General features: G+C 35.5%; 1 protein-coding gene across 15 annotated transcripts in view; it reads left to right on the forward strand.

The window, feature by feature from the left end:
* REPS1 (RALBP1 associated Eps domain containing 1) overlaps positions 1-25,902 on the forward strand; it is a 79,815-nt gene that overhangs the window by 24,701 nt on the left and 29,212 nt on the right. For 7 of the 15 annotated variants that reach the window (XM_082405673.1, XM_082405672.1, XM_082405674.1 and 4 more), the window contains exons 2-8: positions 14,597-14,720; positions 16,346-16,542; positions 16,675-16,828; positions 17,387-17,511; positions 18,017-18,179; positions 18,458-18,521; positions 19,664-19,818. In XM_082405673.1, coding sequence (XP_082261799.1) covers positions 14,597-14,720; positions 16,346-16,542; positions 16,675-16,828; positions 17,387-17,511; positions 18,017-18,179; positions 18,458-18,521; positions 19,664-19,818 — 982 coding nt within the window. Of the gene's footprint in view, positions 1-14,596; positions 14,721-16,345; positions 16,543-16,674; positions 16,829-17,362; positions 17,512-18,016; positions 18,180-18,457; positions 18,522-19,663; positions 19,819-25,902 lie in introns of all 15 variants that reach the window. The other 8 variants (XM_082405663.1, XM_082405670.1, XM_082405669.1 and 5 more) reach the window with 3 other exon arrangements.

Here is a 25,902-nt window from a genome sequence, read left to right on the forward strand (position 1 = left end):
GGAAATTGGCGGTGGAGTTGGTCACAGAGTGATAGCTAGAGTCGTTTAGGAATGCAAACAGGCTTCATGAATCCAGTAGTGGATGAGTTACCCACTTTGTTGGACTATGCTAAGTATTTAAATTAAATTGTTTTTGTAACAGAGGAAAATACTAGGGATTAGTATGTCCACATAGCTTGTAAACAGGTGAAACATGCTTTGTGTTGACAGCAGTATTTGAAAGGGAATTAAGTCATGTTGGAATGATTGGGCTTTGATGTATGCTCTTATCTTCTGTTCCATTGACTTTTTTTTCTTGACCTTTTCTACTTGCCACAGTGCACTGCAGCAAAGATGATATGCAAGTGTGCATGGATCATGTGTAATCCAAACTACATTGGACAACGTAAACTATGTTTATTATTAGAAAATGTTTCATTTTTAAAGAAATGGTAAAAATGATCTTTCCTAGTAAGAAAGATTTAATTCAAATGAAGACTAACAGAATGAATTCGGTAAATCAGGAGGATGTGGGCACCATGGGAGAGCAATTCTCTTCAGCACTAAGTGGCAAAATACAATGCCAGATCTTTTGGTGGGTTCCAGTAAGACTAAGTCATGGTCTCTGCCCACAAGGAGTTTAATGGAGGGAGGAGGTGTCAGGAGTGTGTGGTGTGGTTAACCTAATTACACAGGTAACTCAAGTAACTCAAATGGTAGAAGCTGGAGTACTAGTATGAAGAAAGAAAAGGTCATTTGCATGTGGAGTAGAAAGGATAGCAGATGTTACAGGAAGGAGGAGCCTGTTACGATGGGCTGTGAAGGAAGGGTGTAATTTTAATAGGCACACATAGGTTAGAGAGTGACCTGGTGAGCGAGAAAAGCAGAAGTATGGGGATGGGTGAGCCCAGTCTCTAGATTGACCGAAGTAAGACTGGAAGGGCAGTTTGGGGCGATCTTACAGAGAGTCTTGAGTGCTAGACTTACGAGTTTGTTCTTTAAATATAATATACATTATTCGGAGCTATACTTTAGGTTTGTTAATCTGGTAGTCTGTATAGGAGTAGAAGGAGACTGCAGCAAAGTTGATTCAAAAATATTTCATTCATTCATGTATCCAACCAACAAACATATATAGGTGCTGTAAATCAGGAGTTGTTCTAAGTGGTGGGAATATGAGAGATCATCCCTGTTCTTCGGAGACTCATTCTTTTGGGAGATGCTGACAATAAATAACAGTAGGGTACTCAGAGGAAGGATTGCACTTTGAGCTGAGATCTGAATGACCGAGGAGGTAGCCAAGCAAAGATCTGAGGGGCAAACAAACTGCGGATACAGCAAGTGCAAAGTCCTTGAAGTGGGAGCAGTCTTGACTTATTGAAGGAAAGGAGGAAGAGGTGTTTTAGAGTTCTTGAATTAGTTATACTGCGGGTGTGTGTAAGAACTGGACCTGACACTCCAGGGAAGAATGAAATAATGCATTTTCTTTTAACTAATTTCCCTTGGTTATTCTTCAGTTGTCTCAGTACTTTGAGTCACTTGCTAGATAACGAGATCTTATATAAAGCCATTGTATAATGATTCATTAATGACCTGAATTAATGATCTGAGAATAACTGGGGGGGGGGGGGGCTTCCAGAATCTTAGCTGAAACACTCTAGGACCATTATATAAGTAGGATAGGTTAATATATAATACCTGTATATATGATTATCTTTCATGAAACTTGGTCTCACTTTTTTCCACCCTGCTTGCTAGAGGACCTGAAGGAACATTACTGTAGTTTTTGCCATTTATTTTACGCCATTTTTCTAGTAACTATAGAATACCCTCTGAGACAGAATATGTAGATATGTGGTCTAGGTGTTTTAGTTGATCTGCATATTTTAAAAAAATTATCTGAATCCACATTAGCATTTAAAAATGAGAACAATATCATAGAATATTCCAGATTTCCAGCTTTAGAAAAATCTGAAGATGGCATCATTTGACAGATGTTCTTCTATAGCAGCAGTTAGCTAGAGCTGAATAGCAGCTGCTCTTGTCACACCTGCTCACCTTAGCTCACTACATCCCCCATCTGGCCAGTTTCACTGATTTATGGTATACTTGCTTGCGCCTGTAGACATTGTGTTTTCAGTGGCTGCTCTAGAGCAGGGAGTATGTAGCATTGACATCAAAGCAAGAGGTCCTCCTATCACTACCATACAGGGAGTGTGCTCTATAATAGCATTTCTCAGAGTTTGGTCTGCAGAGCCCTGGTCTGATATTTTCATAATAATACTAATAAGTTATTTCTCCCTGCTACCCCACTTCTTTTTTTTTTTATCCTATGTTGACTTTTGCATTGGTAATGCAAAAGAAGTGGTGGGTAAAACTGACTCCTTAGCACAAATCAATGCAGTGTCACCAAACTGTAATAGTATTGTATTCTTTACTGCCATACAAGAAAGAAACCAATTTCACTGAAGAATGTTCTATGTAGAAAAAAACCCTAATTTTATTAAATCTTCACCCTTGAGCGTATATCTTTTTAGTATTTTGTGTGATGCAGTAAGAAGTATGCATAAAGCACATTTGCTGCATACTGAAGAATGATGATTGTCTTGAGGAAAAGTACTTATTTTATTGTTTGAGTTGTGAGCTGTACTGACTTTTTTTGTGGAGCACCATTTTTCTTGAAGGAACAGCTTACTTGGGTATTGGGCAAAAATTTTCTTGAAAATGAAGCAAGTATGACTGTCACTTAAGGGAAAACAACTAATGCTATTTGTTACTAATGATATAAAATTTGAGCTTTCTGGCAAAAATCAGGATTTTGGAAAACTTAGCTGCAACCATGTGCTTGACTGCTTCCCAGTATTTAATGACTTTTCTGATGAGACCAGTGGTGATATTAACAAATGTAATTTTTTTAATATTTTGTAAATAAAATGTGTCAACATTTGGAAGATCTGCACGACTATGAACCAGTAGTTTACATATGACCAAAGCAGGATGCAGTGCACCAGATACACCAATGGATTTTTAATGTAAGAGTATGTAAAAGAGTTTATTAATATGGCTTTGCATTCTATATTGCAGCTAACCTTTAAGCAACTACCACTTGTAGAGTTTTGGTGTGGTATCAAAAAATGATAACAGATTTATCTGAAAAGGCTATTTAAATTGCCCTCTGTTGGGACTTCCCTGGTGGCACAGTGGTTAAGAATCCGCCTGCCAATGCAGGGGACACGGGTTCAATCCCTGGTCCGGGAAGATTCCACATGCTGTGGAGCAACTAAGCCCGTGTGCCACAACTACTGAGCCTGAGCGCCTAGAGCCCGTGCTCCACGAGAAGCCACCGCCACAAGAAGCCCGCGCACCGCAACGAAGAGTAACCTGTGCTTGCCACAACTAGAGAAAGCCTGCACACGGCAACGAAGACCCAATGCAGCCAAAAATAAATAAATAAATAAATAAATTTAAAAAAACTGTCCTTTGTCTTCCAACACATCTGTGTGAAGTGAGTGTCTTTAAACTAAAGCAATATATTGCAGTGAATCAAATACAGAAGCAGATATTAATCTTCTCATAAGCTGGACATTAAGGAAATTTGTGTATATATAAAACAATGTATTCTCAATTTTTTATTTTGGAAAAAGGTTATTTTCATAAAATTTTATGTTACGTGTGATAGGATTATTCTTGTGTTTAAATGAATTCATAGGTGCATGTTTTTTTAATTTCCCAATTTAAATTCTTATATGGTAAATATCAATAAATATAAGCCACAAAAACAAAAGCTTTGAGGGAGTCCTCTTTAATTTTTTTAAGCATGTATAAGGAGGGATCCTGATACCAAAAAGTTTGAATATCACTGCTCTGGGCTCTTAAACAACATTGATTCCCAAAGTGTGTTATACAGAGCATCTGATCTATGGACCACTAGTTCTGAAGCATTTTAATAGATACTAAACCAAAAAGAGGTTTGTTTCTAGACTGTAGGATTTTTTAGTGCCTCTTAAGAACTAAAAATGCATTGTAAAGTCGCCAAGGGGGCTATAATATATGTTTATTCAACTACAGAGCATTTAACTTCACTGGTGTTCTTTGGAATACATTTTGGAACTACTGCCCCATAAACATGCCATGTTGAGAGTTATGTTTAGCTATGCCTTGGAGGCACCTGGGAACAGAGAGGCTTCGGACTCAGACTAATCTGGCTTTGAACCCTGACTGCCACCTACTGGCCTCAGTTTCCTTTCCTATGAACTGGGGATAATGGTAGCCAACATTAGAGGAGTGTTCTGAGTGTTAAGTGAGACAACAAGTAAACAGTGTTCCTAATAATAGGTATTCAATATAATGGTTCCCTGTTTTCCTCTAGCTTCTCTAGTAAACCTGAGTCTCCATTACAAGTTATTCCCACGTTGGTAAAGCTGATGAGTCACAGAGAGGTGTTGGGACAAGTCTAACAAGTTAATGGAACAATAAAAGTTAGACTGACTTGGGAGCCAGTGTTGTACACGTAGGTAGACCAAACTGCCTGGGCTTTTAAGCCAGCAAAAACAGTCAGCTTGTCCATTGACCCAGTCCAACTTAAAGAATTGTTTATAAAAATGAAAGCAATGGAGTCACCTTCTCAATTTTAACTTGATAGTGACTCTAAAGGGAGGATCTTACTTTCTATTATATTTTATTAAACATTCATAAAATTTCATTTTGGAGAGAATGTTGACAGTATTCTCAGTGATTATGTATTGATTCTCAGTATTATGTATAGTTTCAATATATTCCTCATTCCATTTTTTTTGCATTTTTCTACTTTATAATTCAGCTCATAGATTCAAGCTGAAATCCTCAAATAACTTCCATATACCTTTCTTGTTGTTAGAATTCCCTGTACCTCATGTTCTGAGCGTAGGATTAAAGAGCCTTCCTAATGCATTTAAACTACTCTTTCATTGTCACTGTGTACTAGGCACTCAACTTTTAGGACTTGCTGAGGGTACTTGCTCTGAGGCAGCTGACATTATCCTAGGAAAAGGACAGTGGACAGCATGTCTTGGTAGAAGATTAAAGGCATGACTTTGAATTATAGCTCTGCCCTTTTTTGAGCTCTCTGGCCTTAGTTACTTGGCCAGTCTGATTCTCTTTCTTCTCCTGTAAAATGATAAAAATACCAGTTCTACTCCATTATTTTTAGGATTAGATGGGAACACCTTGAGTATTTAGCACTGTGCTTAGCGTTGTGTGCACTCAGTAAATGTTAGCCCTCTTCCCCAACACCTCCGTACTTTGTGTATCAGAAGTAAAAAATGATGCTTGTGTACTTTTTGCTCATCGGAGAGCTCTTCGAGTTATTACTAAAGAACTATTTATTCTTGTTTTCTACAGTATTAAAAGGTTGATTCCTTTTCTAAGCCATGGCATACAAGGTAGAAAGGCAACGACTAGAAAGACTGCTGATAGAGCAAAAATGCTATCTTGGCAAAAAGGAAAAAGTCACAAATCATTAAGAACAAAACAAAACAAAAACTCTTTAATAGTGTTATTCCATTAGATGAAAGGAAAAAAACCCCACTTTTTCTTAAGGACCCCGAATACATATGTTATCTTCCAGGAGTTTTATAATTTTATGCTTTACATTTAGATCTGTGATCCATTTTGAGTTAATTTTTGTAAAGGGACTAGGTGTACTTTTTTGGGCATTCATCCTGCTTTGTGTTCTCTTAGCTTACTGGATCAGTGGTTCCGTTTCTGGCATAAATTTGGGGGAAACTTTTAGTCATTATTGTTTCAAGTAAATCTTCTGTTCTTTTTCTCTTTATTCTCTTTGTCTTCTTATTACATGTATGTCATACCTTTTGTAGTTGTCCCACAGTTTTCAAATATTCTGTTCTGTTTTTTCCTCTCTTAGTTTTAGAGGTCTTACTGAGATCCTCAAGCTCGAAGATTATTTCCTCAGCCATGTCCAGTCTGCTAATAAGCCCATCAAAGGCATTCTTTGTTTTATAGTGTTTTAGATATCTAGCTTTTTTTTGGGGGGGGGGGTGGTTTCTTAGGATTTCCATTTCTCTGCTTATATTGCCTATTCTGTTCTTGTATGCTGTCTACTTTATGCATTAGAGCCCTTCACATATTAATCATAGTTGTTTTAAATTCCTGGCCTGATAATTCCAGCATCACTGCCATATCTGAGTTTGTTTCTCATGCTTGCTTTGCTTCTTCAAAGTGTGATTTTTTTTATTTTTTTATTTTTTTTTTTGCCTTTTAGTATGTCTTGTAATTTTTTTTTCTTGATAGCCTGACATGATGTACTGGGTTAATGATACCATAAATACATCTTTAGTAATGTGGTGGTAAGGTATGGGAGGAGGCGAAGCATTCTGTAGTCTTATGATTATGTCTCAGTCTTTCAGTGAACCTCTGCCTCTGAACTGTGAACTTCACAGTTGCTTCTCCGTCCCACCCATATCCCTGTTACCCCCCTTAGGTGGGACAGGATGGGTAGAATGGCATTTCCCTTCTCCCAGGTTAGTTAGGCTCTGATAATTACTGGGCAGGTTGGGCTCTGGTTAAATATTTTCTCCTGAAGCCAGGCCTTGTTAAGACCAGAATGCTCTGGTGGGTTTCAAGATGGCTTCTTTTCCCCTCCCCCTGCCAGAAGCACAAAGGGGTTTTTCTCCCATATTCTCTGTGAGAACCTGGTAGAGGTTTCTCCTGGAGGTAAAGCCCCTCTGTGACAAGGGCGCCCTGTAGTTTTCTCTCTCAGACTTGTGCACACTGAGCCTACAGCAATTCATCAATTATAGCTTATTCTTCCCTTCCTTGGCACTGGTTTTGAGGAAGTTGATGTTGATGGGTTTCTCTTCCAGTAAGTTGCGATTCTCTGTATTTGCTTTCTGTTGGTCTCCAGTTTGGGGGCAGCAGTTTGCTGTATGACCTCTGTTCTCTTACAGATCTAAGAAGAGTTCTTGATTTTTTAGGTTTGTTCAGCTAGACCAGAAACCAGAAGCCCATGCCTTTCTCCCTTCACCTTCTTATCCTTCCCCCTCTCAACTTGTTAGCTCTACTTGTACATATTTAATATTGATAACATTTGCACCTTGTTCTAGAACCATAATTCTTAATTGTTTACTGTTTTGACTTTAGATTGACTTTAGCGTGTAAAAATTCAAAGTAAAAAAGTATTTACATTATGATGATATAAATATTTTTTCTGCAGATCCAGGCATTGTACTATGATTCCATTCTGATACTTTCTCAACTGCCTTTCTTTTTTTTTTCCTTGCACTGTTTGCCTTCATATCCATTCCTTCCCCTTTACTTTTTCTGAAATTTTCCTCCTGGAGCCTTCTGTCAGTTTACTCTATCTGAACTGGTTGCTCCTTCGCCCAGTTGCATAGCTGTTTTCCTGCAACTTTATTTCTCTGCTTTCTTGGTGTGTATCTACTTTTTCCTGGATCCTCTGTCTCCAGATTTTGCTAAATAACATCATTTTCCCAAGAAAGAGTTCATAGGAGATAAACTTTTTAAAATTTCTGCGTCTAGGAAAGTGTCTCTTCTTGTTATCATCTTGATGCTAATTTGGATACGGAATTCTAGGTTGTAAATAATTTTTCTTAGAACTTTGAGAATGTTGCTTTATTGTTTTCTGATATTCAGTGTTATCAATGAGAAGTCTGATTCCAGTCCAGTTAGTGTTTTTTCTTAAGTGATCGGTACCTGTCTTCCTTATCGCCCTCCCCTGCACCTATTCTGGCTACTCTTAGGATCTTTGTTTTATCCTTGCTGTTCTGAAGTTCCACAGTAATAATGTGTTTAGGAATTCTTTAACCCATTGTGTTGAGTACTCAGACAACTTCTGTCCTTTAGCTTTGGGGTAAATCTCTTGTGCATTATCACTCTTCTCCTTTCCGTGTATTGTTTGTAGACCTCATTTTAATAAAAATTTGGCCCATCTAGATTAATCTTTGTTTCTTTTCTTATATTTTCTAATTCAGCTTTCCCCTTCCTACTTCTGGAGAAATTTTATTTTTATTTTTTTAAAATTTATTATTTATTTATTTATTTATTTATTTATGGCTGTGTTGGGTCTCCGTTTCTGTATGAGGGCTTTCTCCAGTTGCGGCAAGCGGGGGCCACTCTTCATCGCGGTGCGCAGGCCTCTCACTATCGCGACCTCTCTTGTTGCAGAGTACAGGCTCCAGACGCTCAGGCTCAGTAATTGTGGCTCACGGGCCTAGTTGCTCCGCGGCATGTGGGATCTTCCCAGACCAGAGCTCGAACCCGTGTCTCCTGCATTGGCAGGCAGATTCTCAACCACTGCGCCACCAGAGAAGCCTGAGAAATTTTATTTTTAATCTTCTAGTATTTTTACTGAACTTTGTATACAGTTGACCCTTGAACAACATGGGTTTTAACTGTGCAAGTCTAGTAACATGCAGATTTTTTCCAACAAATATACAGTCGGCCCTTGGTACCTGTGGGTTCCTCATCTACAGATGCAGAGTTGTGGATACAGAGGGCCAGCTACCAGGACTTGAAGCATCCTAGGATTTTGGTATCCCTGGCAGGTCCTGGAACCAGTCCCTTGTGGATACCAAGGGACTGGCTGTATTTCCATACCTCTTATTCTCTGATCGTTCCTTTTTCATAGTATCCTGTTCTTTTTTTGTGGGTGAGACAGTATTATCTTAAATCTGTCAGAGGATACTCACTAGAATATTTTTAAGTGCTCTTTCTTCCATGAATTATGTCTCAGGGTTTGTTTGTTTGTTTTCTCCCATTTGTAAATTTGGCAGTTCTCTTCCATTTTGTAGGCTTTCTTCAGTTGCTTGTTGATCTTTGAGGCAGTAGAAAAACTGAGCTCTGTGTACTTGGGCATAACACCTCAAAAGGCTGCCTCACTTTAGGAGGAGTGGGTCAGATTCTGCTCTTAGTTGAGTTGCTAAATGCTAGAAACAGAAGCTTTTCTCTGGGGCAACAACTCCTATCTACATCAGCTGTCCTAGTACTTCCCTGACATTTCATTTTTTAGTCTTTTGTTTGTTTTCACTTGGAGGGTAAAGTCTAGTTGCTAATATTCTGTGAGCAACTGTAGGTATAGGGAGCTTCATCTCTGGCCCAGTCTCACTCTCAGTCATACCTAGCATGTCTGGGTGAGTCCCTGCATTTTGCAGGCCAAATTGATTCTTCTCCATGGATATTCTTGGCACTGATTTCTTCTACCCTACTTCATTTGGCATGACTCCATCTGCTTTCTAATTGCTAAAATTTACTTAAATTTCCTGTCAGTTTATTGTTCCCCTTTCCCTCTTATTTATTTTTAATGCGTTCCCTTACTATCATTTTAATAAGACTCCTGAAAGGAGAGGAGGTAAGTTCCTGTGCTCAGTGTATTGTCTTAAACCAGAAGTTCAAAATACTTGTGAAGGCATGAGAACATCCCATCTTTTAGAAGACTTTTCATCAAAAGTTATAATAAAACCCACTTTGGTGCTTAAAGGCATTAGTTCTCAGCTCTCAAGAAAATGTGGTTTTCAGGAATGATTTAGTTTCTGAAGTCCCTGACTAAAGTACATTATGATCAGGTAGTAAATAAAAAGTGATAATAATGATATTTGTGGACCAGACACTGTTGTAAGTGCTCTATTAAGTACAGTCTCATTGAATCTTCACAGCAACATATGAAGTAGTATATTCTTTTCCCCAGTTTACATATGAGGAAACTGAGGCACATTAAAGTTACATAACTTGCTCAAATACTGTATAAATGATACAGAATGATTCCCCAACCACAGTAATCTCTATAGGTATTAAAGTGAACTACAATCTAGTTTATCTTTTCTTCCTAGAAGTTAGTGGCTTTTTCGTAAATATTATTAAACAGAGCATTTAGAAAAGAAATTGATGCTATTTATTTAAGGCTAGTATTCCTTTTTGAATCCAATAAAAGTAATGAAAACTTTGACACCTCTCTCGCTCTCTCCCCCCCACCCCGTTCCTCCCTCTCGTCTCAGAACAGGCAGCCAGGATTCTGTGCCTGTCAGTAAGATGTTACAGTCATTCAGAGTTAATAGTACTTGACTGTGTTACATTTTAAAGCATATTCCATTTCTAGAAATTTGTTCTACAGTTGTACAAGTATACAAAGATATGTGCACATGAATGTTTATGGCATTATTTGTAATAGAAAACTGGAAAATCCTAAATGTTCATCAGTAAGGGGTCGATTAATTTGTAATAGGAATATCCAGGCAATAGAATGCTGTGTAAAAAAATGAGAGAGACCTATATATGCTGATATAAAAAGACCTTTGAGTAATATTATATGGAAAAAATCATATATAGTATAACCCTACATGTATAAAAAGTGTGTGTGAAGTATGTGTGGTCATATGTTTGTATATATGTAGAAAAAATTGGAAAAACATAAAAGAATGGTTACTTTTGATGAGTATTGTAAGAACTTTTAATTCTATATCCCAAGTACTGTTATATTTATTTTACCATGAGCATATAAATTTTATAATGTTAAGAAAATAAAGCTTAATTGTTTGTAGTGGCTATCAATAGTATACCAGCAACCACTCACTGGCCCTGGGTTTCCTAGGTGAGTTAGAATCTATTGGAAGAGATCTGGGAATCTGTATCCTAAGAAGGGCTTTAAGTAGTTCTCACGATCAGGCAACTGTGTGAGCTTGCACACAAATACACATGATTTAGAATAAGGGAAAATTACCATAAAGAGGCAATTAAAAGAGTGAGGCTACTTTGAATAATGCTGAACTAATAATAAATTTCAAAATTTAGAGGCAATAAATAGTTTTCTAGGAAATTATCAAATATTTTATAGATAGAAAACCTAGTTTATTCCAAATAACTTGGAAGAAACAGAGAAATATATCAGAGATATTGCCTACCCGGTGCCATAGGTGAATTTTCTTCCAAATCTTTAAGGATCATGAAATTCCTAATCTATTTAAAGCAAGAAAAAAGTAAAGCTTGCTAGTTGTGTTTACAAAGCCAACATAACACCAGTTCCAAACCTTTCAGGTATAGCTTTTTTTAAAAAGCTTAATCATTTTAAGATTATGGTTAAAATTTTATATAAATATTATTTGAGAAAGTAATGCACCATGACTAAATGGAATTCATTTCAGGGATCAAAGGATTGTTTGATGTTAGGAACTCTATTAATAGAACTATTAATAAGACCAAAGGGAAAAATTATCATCTTTTAGTTTCTGCCCCCAAATGCACACAATAAAACTAACATCTATCTGTGTTTTTTTAAAATATAAAGCCCAAAGCAAAACTGTTAGAATAGTGGAACTAGCTGAATAGTTTCTTAACAAAGGTGTTGCAGAGTGTTAGCCAGGATCGCCCTTAATAATAAAACACTGAAGTGGTCTTGTTAAAGTTAGGAACCAGACTGTACATGAATTGCTGTCCCAATTAAAGTCTCAATTTATTTCAATAAATGATTCTAAAGATTATTTGAAAGGTTAAGTAACGTGAGAACAGCAAAGAAAATTCTAAACAAGAACAAAAAGTGAAGGCTGGGCTAACCCTATCAGGTATTTAAATATTATAAGGCTAAAGTAATTAAAAAAGAATGTTACAGGTCCAGGTTCTGTGTAGAACTGTGTAACACAGGGGGTCAGAAATAAGTAAGTTACTGGAGAAAAAGGTGAGGTGAAAAAGATGAGAAACACTCTCATATTGACAGTGAGAGAATAAATTTTGGTAACCTTTTTGAAAGGCAATTGGCTATAGCTAATTTTTAAACATATGTATACTTTGGTCTAGCAGGTCTGCTTCTAGGAGTTTATTCCAAGCATTTCTTTAGAGACAAATTTTGTCTAATTCACAAGATTGTGATGGTAATTTAGACTTCTTGGTAATTTAGTCTATTTTCTTCTTGATAGACTTCTTTAGACTACTTCATCAGGAATTATTTTTGTAAATTTGTATGTCATAGCTCCTTTCCTTCTTTCCTGTGTTCGTGGGCTTATGGCCTCTGCAGTAGGGGTAGCTTGGAGAGACACACAGTGACACACATGCCTGACTTGGGCCGCAAAGTGAGGTTTTTAAGTGATGCAGCCAGGATCAGTTGTAGAGGAATAGTTGCATATATTGCCTTTGATTCCTTTATCTCCTCTTTCAAAACATCTTTCTCGAGTCCTGAGGTGGCAGCTTGGCATACAGGCTCTTAAGATTTTGTTATGTCTGATACAATAGAAAGATAGTATTTCTCCTGTCTCTTCTACCCCATCCCACCCCATTTCCACCCCACGTCCTGGGAAGAGCTTTGGGTTTGTAATCAAAAGACCTGATTTCTAGTGCCTGTTCTGCTGACTAGCTCAGAGACTTAAGAGAAGCAAAATCACCCTTGTAAACTTACTTTCTTTCAAAGCCAAATATCTTAACCTGTTTTGTACCTGTCTTTCTACTTAAATTCCTCCTGTTTATTCCTTAACCCATTGCAAACTAGATTTTACCCTACCGCGTCTCGATAACTGCTCGAGCAGCAAAAACCTAATTGCAAAACATAGAGTACATTCCCCCCCCTTTTTTTTATTGGATCCCACTATTTCTCCTTTTTAGAAATTATCAATATTTATCGTTTTTCTGATTAAATGATATTATATATTTTGGGTAGTAAATACAGTCTCATGTAAAGAAAACAGAGAAATATCCCTTAATCTCAGCACCCAGAAATAAACGCTGGCATATTCACTACCTCTTATATGTACATATCTTAATAGAATTGGGTTATGCTTATGTATACACTGCTTTGTGTTCTGCTTTTTGTTTTCATAACATTAATGCTATAAGTGAGTTTTAAAGGCTACATATTTTTCTCATTATATGGCTATTCCATAATTAATTTTTATCTGTTCTTGTGGTGAGTTCACATTGGTTTTCATCTTGAACACCCTGTACCTAAACCTGTATGTGCAATGATTGTTTGTTTTAAGGCTTGCTTCCACCTTCCAAAGCCTCTTCCCACCCTTGGTTTCCCACTTCCTGCTGGTACTTTTTCCCACTATCTCTTTCATAGGGTCCTTTTTATACCTGCCTGTTAGGTTTCCTTTCATTGCTCTGGGCTTGCTGGCAGTCTCATTTACTCCCCCAACTTCAGTCATCACCTCCTGTCTGCTTCCCATCTGTGGAGCATATCTCCTCAACGTGCTCCCTTCTGAACACTACCTCTGTGTTTCTAACTGTTCCCCGGGTAACTCCCCCTGAAAGTCCCACAGGCACCTGAAACGGATGTAACAAGGATAAAGAAACTACAGGTGATCTCCTTTTAGGTCTTCCCGTTATTTATCTGGCATTTACCTGGAATATTTTAGACGCTTTGGTTTATAAGCCAAAGTAATCTAAGATGTGAAATGATCCCGTAAGGGGTTCCAAGTGGGCACAATAACCATAACACAGTGCCTGCATAGGCTGTAAGGCTGTGTGCTCTTCTATTCTTAACTCTCGCCCTCCTTTTCCTCATAGTTCCCTTAATGTAAACCTGCCCCTTTATCCTCCTTGCCCTTTAAAATTTACACAGAAGTGATGCCCCTTAGTGGCACAACAGCAGCTTCCTCCTGTGCTGATTATTCACAACAAAAATGACTGTCTTTTTTCCTTGTGCAAGTACACAAATGGTTATTGTTACTGTGATATGTTGCTGAACCATTGCTAGGTGCTTCTTTGCAATTCTAGTAAATACTTCTGATTTAGTACCACAGCATCTCAGGTACCTTAATCTTCCTTTGAGTGTTTTGGGAAAAAGAAAATAGACAAAATATGTTCCCTTTGTACAAGAAGTTGAATTTTTTGAGAAGCTGAGACAAGGATACTTAGTGCTTGTTTTAAGATTACTTGATGATGTCTGTGTAGTAGATGTTACTCCAGCTTTTGGGATTATAATTTAATCTTGTAACTTAAAATTCTCTTTTCTAGTCTGATACTTATAGTAGCCAGTCGAGAAATACTTGTTGAGTGACTAGAATGATCCTTGAAAGCCTTCATGCTTTAAAAAAAAAAAAAAAAAAGCAAACAAACAGAAATTGTTGTTTTAAAGAAAAGTAATATAACTACGTTAAATATAATCTGGAAAATAAGAGGGAAAAAAACCATACTGTTAATCTCACCTAACAAATTTGTTGGTAGAATTTTTATATATCTGGTTGTTTTAAAAGTTGTGTTTATGTAGTTAAAATTATGCATCCTGCCTTTTCCCACTTAGTATGTCATTTTAGGACTTACTTTAAATGGCTGCTTAATAATCTATGAGTTGCAGAAACTTTTGGCCCTATTGTATGCACAGTGTTTATGAAGAAGAGTAGATGGTCATTTGTTTCTAAAAGATATGATTCTTAATAAAATGTAGTTGCTTATCACATGAATTTTAATACATAGGAGAATGACAACCCTCTTATTGTAAGGTCAGTGCCTTTTTATTTTCAAACATTTAAACCTGAAACTTGAGGAAGTTGGTTGTAAGTTGAGAGTAATATACCATATGTCAGCTATGTATTTTGGAGAAGTTATAAACAGAAGTTAGATAGCTGCTTATGTGGAGAATTATTGTCATAATTCTTAATGTTAACATTGTGTTCTTTTATAGATTATGGAGCTTTGTGGTGCAACTAGACTTGGTTATTTTGGAAGAAGTCAGTTCTATATTGCTTTGAAACTTGTAGCTGTTGCCCAGTCTGGCTTCCCTTTAAGGGTGGAAAGTATAAATACAGGTAAATATGGAATATATTAGTAACTGAAATGAAAATGAACTTCTAATCACAAATGAAGTAAAGTCAGAACTGTTGGGTCTTTCTGATGTTTCATTGGCATTTGTGACATTGAGTTAGTGTCATAACTTTTACTACCATGCACTTTTCGTTTGTTAATATTAGAAAAATATGTCTATCTTAACTCTGTTATGGCATATATGTACTTCATACACATTTGATGGTAATATAAAAACTGTTAAAGTGGTGATTTTTAAAAATTAATTTACTAAAAATTGCTTAGAATTTAGATGAATAATTTTATCAAGGTAAATGATGAATTATAGTGCCCATCTTCATATATGCTTTCCTTATATTCTTTTCTACTAACTAAGTATAAAACAACATTATACTTTGTGTTTTCCTGTTTGGAAAAGCCATGAAAGCTACATTTGAAATTAGAAAGAATAAGTTAACCAAAACTTTGACAGACACAGTATTAAAAATATTGGCAGACTAAAACCCAAATACAAGCATCTAACCACCTTACAAATGTCACCTAGGATAATTTGTTTTTCTGTTATTTGGAGGCTCATTGATGCCTAAGTAGATGGAAATTCTATAAAGGTAGGCACTTAAATGCAGAGTTCTTTGGTTTTCATAGGAAAGGCGGGCAAGAGAAAACTTGAGGTTTTCTCTGATGTTAGAATTTTTATAACATAGTTTTAAGTACCAGCTCAGTTTATTAGTCATCCAGAGGTTTTCATTGTGGAGCTCTGGTTTGCCACATATCATTGTTCTAGAGTTAAGAGTTTACATTCTTTTCAGGTAATTTTGAATTCCTTTACATAAATGCTGAATAAACAATGTTTTCTCTTCTTAATGTGGAGATACTAAAGAGAAATTCTGGTAATCATGGTGGAGGGAAGTACACTTTCTTCTAAGAATGGTTCTGCTGCTGTATTGTTCTAGTCTAAAAGTGTGCAGAGAAATTCTCAGTCTTTTATCCTCTTCTGTATTTAAAATTGAATGTAGAATATTTGCCTGTAGGAGTGTCATAAGCTAGACTAAAGTGGGTGGGTATAACTAACGCCTTGTTCTGTGTCCTTGGTAGGTGAACAGTAAGATGTTTTCAGGAATTTCTGCAATGAAAATGTCTAGATTAATCTAGTCTCAAACTTAGTGACATATTCTTATTTTGCTTAGAGCTCTAACATCTTCCTTTAGGGAACCAGTGTGAGTAGAAACAGCCTAGGCTTCGGGGTCCGACTCACCTGGGTGCAAATCCTAACTGTCAGTGACCTTGGCATCTTGGAGTCTCAGTTTCTTTCTCTGTAAAATGGGGTTGATATGGTTATGAGACGAGATAGATACAAAGTACAAGCATAGGGCCAGACATGCAATGAACATTTAATACAGCTTAACTCCTTAAGGGCAGTTTGGTGTTACTACTTCTTTCTAGGTTAGAGTTTCCCTAAACAATCTAAGGGAGATGATCTGAATTTTGTAGAGATAAACATTTAGTGTCTGTTGTTTCTGTATCAGTTTTTGCAAAAATTCTTTCTAATGTCAAATTCATCTCTTATTTCAGTTTTTCATGTGTATACCCTTTTTTATTTTGAAGTAATAATTATTTTTGTGGTTAACAGTAAAGGACCTTCCTCTGCCAAGATTTGTTGCTTCAAAGAATGAACAGGAATCTCGTCATGCAGCCTCATATTCTTCAGATTCTGAAAATCAAGGGTCTTATTCTGGTGTAATTCCCCCACCACCGGGCAGGGGGCAAGTGAAAAAGGGATCCACAAGCCATGATACTGTCCAGCCTCGTACATCTGCAGATCAGCAGGTAAGCACGTGCGTGTAAATGCTATCAGTTGATGTCCTGTGCGAATGCATACACTGAAACATGTATTGAGTACCTTAGTAATGAAAATGTTACCTTAAAATTTAAATTTTAAAGTAATGATGTTCTTTCTAGGAACCTGTATCCCCAGTAGTTTCGCCACAGCAGTCTCCACCAACTTCTCCACACACATGGAGGAAGCACAGCCGCCATCCCAGTGGAGGAAACAGTGAGAGGCCTCTTGCAGGACCTGGGCCATTTTGGTCTCCCTTTGGTGAAGCACAATCAGGTATTTAGAAATTTTTTAAAAGTAACATTTATTAAGGGTTGTAAATTGAAGAAAACTTGATAGTGTTCCTTTAAGAGTTGCCTCCAAGTCAATTTTTAATTATACGTTAAGTGCCTTAAAGAGAAGCAAAAGCCAACTGTGAAAGTTTCTAAGTAGATATATCACTTTGAAGAGTGGCAATTGCATTTATTTATATCTATGATGCTTAGACAAAAGTTTATCGGTATCAGATTCTCTGAAGGGTAAAATGAAAAAATAAATATTCCTAGGGATGTATTCCCAGGTATAGATTATATTAGTGAAGGGAAGTACACTTTGTTGTAAAAATGATTCTGCTGCTATATTGCTTATTACAGCAATAAATTGGTTGTACCAAACGAGGTATAATTTTAAATTGACAGAAAAGATTCCGTTTTGGAAATTGTTAACATTTCTTCAAAGTTAGCATTAAAAAGAAAACTTTTATATGTGTGTGGTGATTTGTTATCATTAAAAACCTGGTAACTTTATTTTTTTTCTCCAAAAATGAGTCAGCATGTTTACCCATTCTGCTTTTAGGTTCTTCTGCTGGTGATGCAGTATGGTCAGGGCATTCTCCACCTCCACCTCAAGAAAATTGGGTCAGTTTTGCAGATACTCCACCAACCAGTACTCTTTTAACCATGCATCCTGCTTCTGTCCAGGTGTGACATTTTATTGGTATTGCATTTTTATTTGCTTCATTCAGAGTATTGCTGCAGTCATTGTTTTCCTATTTTGCTGTTGCAAATTTTATAAATGCAAGTTCACTCTTTTACACAAAAACAGAACTCTGCGTTTTCTTCAAGTCTGTTTTCATTGGAATGTTTCACTGAAAGTTTTGGCTGATTTTCTTGCTAATTCCATAGTGAAGTTTTGAAAGGTTTCTGCATCTAGGAATATATTTGCTTGGCTTTCTTAGCACATTTTACATAACTTTCTGTTGCTTACATATTGCTGTCGTTCTACACATTTATATAATCACTGTGCAAAAACGTTTAATAACCTATATAACAAATATGTGGTTTGCTGATGAGTTTGTGAAGACTTCTTATTTTTTAAACATCCACAAAAAGTAAGTTTTACTTTCAAAGATAAGTAACCTAGCAATCTTGGTCCACGTAATCATATAGATAGATACTGTACTGAGGAAAAAATGTTTCATTACAGGACCAGACAACAGTACGAACTGTAGCATCAGCTACAACTGCCAATGAAATTCGTAGGCAATCCAGTAGTTATGACGATCCCTGGAAAATAACAGATGAACAAAGACAGTATTATGTAAATCAATTTAAAACCATTCAGCCTGATCTAAACGGATTTATTCCAGGTGAGTTGTTAAAAACAGAAGTTCTTCTAGATGGGATAGGACAATCTCAATTTCATAATCTCAAAAACATGGTTTTATTGGTCAGAGATGATAAAGGATAAATTAATTCTCAAATTGCCTAAAAACTTTATAATCGCTGGAAACCAAAAACATGACATGTACACATGTTAAGGTTACCTTTTTCTCAGTGACAAAAGTCTTAAGACTCTTACCTCACATTTTATCCTTGGAGCTGTAAGTTCAGAATAACATTAAACAACACTGTTTTAATATTTCAGGATCTGCAGCTAAAGAGTTTTTTACAAAATCAAAACTTCCTATTCTTGAACTTTCTCATATTTGGTAAGTGTGGTATATCATTAGTTGGGTATTGTGGGTTGTTTCAGAGGAGTTTATAGCAGGTAGATTTTTGAACTTTAAAAAATAAACTATTAGAGTAACGTTTTCAAGAATAGTCTCAAAGAACTCAGTATTGCCTTATAATAGCCAGCTTCTCTCTCACTCTTTAGAAAAGAAATAAGTGATAACACTGTAGTAGTTCTTTAAAATGTGCTATAAAATTATTTAAGCTGTGTCACCTGTTTCTTGTTGAAAGCATAATGTGTGGAATAAAAGCTAGTTTGCTCATACATGGTTATGTTTATCACATTTGTTTTTTAACAAGTTTAGTAAGTCCTATACCAAGGCATGATCTTAAGGACATGCTTAGCTGCCATTTAAATATAGACTGAGACTCAGGATAGCTGCTGTGTAGTTGAAATTAGCCATTAAAACACAAATTACAATCACAAATTGTTTTTTAAAACAATTATTGGATAAACAAATGTTATTTCTACTGTACATCAATGAATTTCATTACATTCTAAATTATTTTGTTATTAAGGTTTTTAGAAGCATAGGATGCTATGGTAGGAAGTAGGTAGATAATGCCTAAAATCGAAAAATCAAGAACTAGCGATATATGCATGCTATTTATGTAGTTTAAGGTAATGAATAAAAAATGGTTGCATCTGCAACCAGAAAATCGACATCAGGGTGGGGCTGCTCTTTCTTTGTATCAAGCCTTGTAATTCTATTGGATGCTTTAAAGTGCATACATGTAGAAGTTTGATAACAATAAAAACGGTTTTTTAAAATTTCAGTGACTTACTAACTAAGCCTAGCTTTAACTAAATCCTGTTACTAAAAATGCATATGGTTTAAGGGTCATTTTTTGGTGACTTTATTTATTGGGACTGTTTTTTCAGCATTTTATTATGAGAATTTAAGGCATACAGAAAAGTTTAAAGAATTGTTCCTTGAACACCCATCTGCCCGCTGCCTACAGTTAACAGTTTGCTATATGTTTTATTACATATCTTTCCATCTATGGAATTTTAAAAATTATAGATTGCTATTTTCTGGGAAAGGATTTCTGTTCTTTTTGAGACCTAAAGGGAATCAAAGCAGAATATGATTATATTAATAATAAGTTTTTCTTCTAGGGAACTCTCAGACTTTGATAAAGATGGAGCCTTGACACTGGATGAGTTTTGTGCTGCTTTTCATCTGGTAGTTGCTAGGAAGAATGGCTACGACTTACCGGAAAAACTCCCTGAAAGCTTAATGCCCAAACTGATTGATTTGGAAGATTCAGCAGGTAAGATTGGGAGCTGAAGAGACCTGATTGCATGCCTTAATAAACATAACACTTGATTCTAAAAGCAAAATAAAGATGGACGTTAAAACTTAGTTTAAGAGCATAAACATTTCATCAGAAGCACGTAGATTTGCCCTCAGAATAGGATGTACAGGCTGAACCTGGATTAATGGCTTGGCTTATTTAGTAAACTTTAAATAAAGAGATAAAGAATACATGCCACTATTTCACCTTACACTAGTGACTTGCAGAGATCTGAAGAGCATTTCATAGTGTCTTGTTACTTTGCTGCCTTTAATTGCATTATAAATTGAAGTGGGTAAAGTAGCCTGTCTTCATTATCAACATTTTTTCATTTAATGCATCTTGATTTGTTGAAGGGAATGCCTGGTTTATCCTTAGACCTCTGCAGTCCGCAAGCATTTTCCTTTAAAAAGCCCACCTCTTTTCTTCAGACTCTAAAGAAATCTGGGAAATTTGTATTTGATTGTAGATAGTGCTTTTTTTTTAATGTTTACAAGAATGCTTTTATAAGTGCTCATATTTACTGGTAGCTTTCTTTAAAAGGAAATAAGACTACAAGGGGTAAAAAATGAATATGTTTTTCTCACATTCTGAATGAATAAGAGGAAATTAATGCTAAATTCTTAATGCGCCTAATTAAAACTAAATTATTGTTTTCAATTTTGCTATCTAAATTCTCTTGTATTTTATGTTGGAAGGAATTTTATGCTTTTAAAAAGAGAAGATAGAATGGAATTTGGCTCTTAAAAGGGCAACGTCTGTTTAACTCAGAAATGCAAGTCATCTGACTTCACTGTCTAAATTATACGGAAAGAACCATGTACATGTCATTACTGTCAGGAAGAGAACAGTCTCCTTGGAGTTAAGAGTCTGAGTGTGCTTCTAGTTTTGCTAATTACTCTGTGACCTTCCTTGGGCAAGTTCTAACCATTTACTCTTATTTTTTCCTTCTGTTTCTCCACCTGAAATGTGGATTTGATGCCATTCATATTTTAAGACCTGAATTGTATCCTGACCTTTTATCAACCAATAGGTTGATTAAATAATTTACTGTTGATTTCAGTTTTTTAGAAACATTATCCTGTGAGAATCCTAGGATTCGACTAATCATTTCAGGTAGTTATTTGGCGTCAGTTACCCTCTAACTTGAGCTGAAAGCTAAGTGTTTTTGTCAGATAATTTTGCTTCAGAGTTCTTTGGTTTACCTAATTAGGAAATAAACAAAAATCACTTCTTTATTTAGCTTTTTGCTAGTAGCCAAAAGGGAAGCAATTTTGATAGCTACAGACTTGCTGCATCATTGATTTATAAATTGGGCTCGTATGTAGAGTTTTTCTATGACTTTAAGTTTTTAAAAACTGATAGCATACTAATACAAGAAATAAGTCAAGCTTATTATATGTCATTTTCTAGAGACTTGTCTGATCTTGTTATCTATTGGATTCAGATAGGTGAATCTGGCTTTTGCATGTAGTCAGTAGAGTCTTTTTTTTCTTTCTTTAATTTAAGTAAAGTCTGGTTCTTTGTCATGTTGATCTACTGACGGAATTTTAAGGCTGATGATGCAAGAAGTTCTTTCCTGGGCATTTGTCTTTTTACACCTGTTAGATTTGTTTAGCAAAGAGACACTCTGGTTTTTTGCCTGCATGTATCTATACACTATTGCTCTAACTATAATTTTAAAGGTGTCAAAGACTCAGTTTTTTCCAATTCTAACATAATATTATATGGTTTTCCAATCAAATTTATTGTAAACATTTTGACCACACAATAAATATTAGATTAAAATCTGCTTTGCCTACGTATAAATGATCAATTTGGAGTTCTATTTTGAGGTGGGAAGAACCATTTAATCTTTTTTCTCCTACCTATCATAAGCCTGAGATTCATGACACAAAGTCCTTTGAATGTAGAAATTGTCATGTGACACTGTGATTCAATCAGTATCCTTAAAAACCATTTTAAAATAGCTGTGTTTTTAGAAGTTCCCAGTTAAAGGAGGCATACCCAAACACTTTCTTTTGGCTGACCTGAGAACTTATCATAAATATTCCTTCTGTGGAGACTTCGTGCCGTGCAGGCAAAGTTGGTTTCTATCTTCTCTGATCTCACACAGCATATTCTATGTGCTGTTCATTATGCTGAACACATTATGCTGAATCCTGTTCTTTTTTTTCCTCTTTCTACCACTACACTCTGAGCGCCTTAAAAAAACAGGAAATGTATCATATTCATTGTAGTATCCTCAGGACCTAGCACTTTGCAGGCATGGACTAAGTAGCTCAGTAAATAATTATTGAGTAAATTATGCTAAATGTGTGCCATTTTTAAAGTAGGGTTTTTTCCTTAACATTTCTGTCTTTGGAAATACAGTCGTTTGTTTTAAGTTTATGATGTTGGGACATATTAAAATATTAGCTCCACAAGTATTCTATATTTACAATTTAAATAACTCTTACAGAAAAACAGATGATGAATAATGATGACTTGAGTTACAGTTGCTTGAAGTAACAAGCTAAGCTTTCTGTAGGCATGCAAACATAGGTGGGATATATATGTATTTTTTCCAAAGTCATTTGAACAGATTTATAGGGTTAAATATACCAGATAAAACAGAACAACGAAGGACCAGAGGTAGAAGTACTTGTGTAGACCTGAATTAAAATATTTAACATTGAGCATCACTGAATTTGACAGCTGGAGTAAATAAAAAGGGAAACTTGACTTTCGTTGTCTTATAAAAGAAAACATACAAGAATTCATCTGTGGAAGCTTTCTGAAGCTGAATTCAAGAAAGAATGGTAATCTAGGAATAGCTATCTTCTTTTTTTCTAAATTTTTAAAATTTTTATTGGAGTATAGTTGACTTACAATGTCGTGTTAGTTTCAGGTGTACAGCAAAATGAATCAGTTATACATATACATATATCCACTCTTTTTTTAGATTCTTTTCCCATGTAGGTCATTACAGAGTATTGAGTGGAGTTCCCTGTGCTATTCAGTAGGTACTTATTAGTTATCTATTTTATATATAGTAGTGTGTATATGTCAATCCCAGTCTCCCAATTTATCCCTCCCCCCTCTTAGGAATGGTTATCTTCTATTAAAAAAAAAAAAAAAAGATTAAGGTGACCTGCTATCCTACCACAATTGTATCTTAAAGAAAAAAAAAAAAAACCACGTTGAGTTATTATACATTTTAAACTCAATTTCCACCTCTTTTTTTTTTTCCACCTCTTACACTCAATTTCCAAAGAATCATCTTTGTAGCACAGTTGCAATTTTACGTATATTTTTTGCGATTATTTGGTCAATCTCTCTTAAACTAGATTAGAGGTTCCTGGGCAGATAGTAACCAGATTGGTCTTGTTCATCATGTTTAAGCACCTAGCAGGGTGCAAATTGAGTACACATAAGTAGGCGTTCACATTTTTGAAATGACTGAGTTGGCTGAGCCACTTGTTGTTTAAAACTGTTTCCTGTCTTCACACCACACTGCTCACATGAGCACCTCAGTAGTATCTGCTTGAGATGCTCCGAGAGGTAAAGGAATTTGTTCACTATTCTGTGTCCTCCTCCATAATCGCTGCTTTGTACAGTAAACTTGAGCATGTGTTTCATTGTTGTTGATATGGTGCATAGCATAGGTCCCCAAGCTCCTAGTGGTACTTTCTTTTTTTTCCTAGCGGTACTTTTAACATGAATATTTTTAAAAGCCAGACTTTTTATTTATGAGTCATTTGCCAAAAATACATACTTGAGACTAGCTTGATGTGAGTTAATCAACGTTAAGAGTTTCTCTTGTGTTCACCCAGAAAATTTTAACATAAAAGCCTGCAGAAGTAACACATGCAGCTATCTGTTTTTACACAAGTGCATTCACACTGTACATCCTTGATTTTTTTCTAATAATGTTGTACATCTCTGCACTTTGTTACATATAGAGCTGTCACATTCTTTATCATAATTAGTGAATGTTCCTTAATTCAACCAGTTTGTTATTGATGGAATTTTCGGGTAGTTTCCTGGCTTTACTTTTAAAATGGTGTTGCAAAAAAAAAGATACATATATTTTTGCTTTGTACAGAGAACCTCGAATCTTTGTTTTGGAAAATTTACTCTCCAAGTGCCTTTAGTTGCAGAGGAAAATGAAAATAGGCACTAATATTCATCATTAACTTTACCTTTTCATCATTAACTAACCTAAGGAATTAATTCTCAAGCCCCCCACCCCATATATGTATACATTCTTAACACTTGTGTCATTTCTTTTCAGATAGTGGGATATTGGAGGTGATGAATCAGTACAATTGTAAATACTGGCAAAGGTGCACCATTTAGTGAAACTGGACAAAATAATTAAACTCCTCAAACTCCTGGCAAAAACAGTGACACACAAGGCTAGCTAATACTTGAAGGAGAAAATCTCTGCAAGAATGACACAATAGGGGCTTTTAAAAGATTATGGTTTAAATATCAGTGGATTTAGTAAGAGTCCCTGGGAATATTTAACGATACCCTTAATTATTTTTTGCAGAAATGAGCTTTTTTCTTTAAGATTGTGTTGTGAAAGTCAAAATGAAGTGAAGGATGTCCGTCTTGCTCTGTTAGGACGAGAACTCCATGGAAATAAATGGGAGCCTTGTCTTCTTGCTCAATACTGTATCTTTGTTTACTGTATTTACTTATAGGCCCTCAGTAAATGTTCACTGACGGAATTCATGCTTTTATTAATTTTGCCACCAAATTTCACCCAAAATCTTTAACATCTTTTATGGTTTGTTCTTTCTACTCATTTTCTGTGTAAGTCTTGAAGAAAACGCCCCAGTTTAGTTGTTTTTTCTCTTTATGAAATTTTAATCCTTATTTTAAGTGGATTAACTTTAAGTGGGCTTTTTCCATTTTTAGCTATACTTAGATAATGGAAACCTCCTGTATATCTGTGGGTAATAGTCTTTGAAGTATAATAGCTGAGCCAAATAGTATTTGCTATAAAATGTTGATCAGTACTGCCAAAAAAAAAAAAAAAAAAGACAACAGATGCAATTTAATTAGTATTTGGGGTAAATGTTTTATTGTTTTCAAATCTTGTTGGACATGTTTTTACTTCCATTTTTTTAAAATCTTTGGTTTTAATTCAAAACTAATGGACTACTACATAGTCCTTAAGATCTGTTTACTGAGTAAGTTCCCATTTTGTGGAGTATTGGGGAGAAGTGGAATTAATTTTGGAAATGCAACTTAGTTTTTCGATCCTTGTAATATCATTCAAGGCAAACAAAGCATATCTTAAATTAAGTCTTTAATTTCTTTCTGCATATGCATTGCTTATCCCTGTCTTTTAAGTGTGAATGAAAAAGGTACTATTTATAGGGGTTTTTTTAAACTTAAAATTTATCCACACCTGTTTTTTTAAATTTTAAATGTTTTTTTCTTGTACAAATAATATTCACTTCTCAAATAAATAAAAGATATATTTACTTTTTGCTTAGATGAAGCTGATAAATGAAATTAGAACCTTGAACCTACATGATTGAAGAATTCTTCCTAGATTTGTTTTGCTACTTGAAAAGAAAATAAGTTTTAAACCATAAGACTTTAGGGAGTGTATATATTTCTATTAGATTGATAATAGCTGGCAGTCATTTTTGAAACAATTTTTTAGTATATTGAGTATAATACTAGGAAAATAAGAGAAATTTGGGGTGGGTAGATTATAAACCAGAATGAAACTGAAAGAGTTTCTTTCTCTTTAAGAAAGAGGTTGTTCAGCAGGTACACTGAACTGAACTGAATCTGGGAACTTTTTAGGGTCTATGGAGCCTAGGAGGATAAAAACTACTGACAGTGTTTTTATTTTCTAGTGCGATCCTGAAAATAAGGTTTGCACTTTTCATATTATCATTACTAACTTTTAAATGTAGATTGACAGTACATCAGTATGATCACACTGGGTTGTGCCTTCCAGGCACACTTTTATACATGGAAATACTTTTTGCATAAAAGCCCTTTTGGGGTTGACTTTAACAAATAATTTAGGCTCATGCTCTTCTTTTTCAG

Source organism: Balaenoptera borealis (genome assembly GCF_965194805.1).
Source record: "Balaenoptera borealis genome assembly, chromosome: 9".
NCBI classification, from domain to species: domain Eukaryota; kingdom Metazoa; phylum Chordata; class Mammalia; order Artiodactyla; family Balaenopteridae; genus Balaenoptera; species Balaenoptera borealis.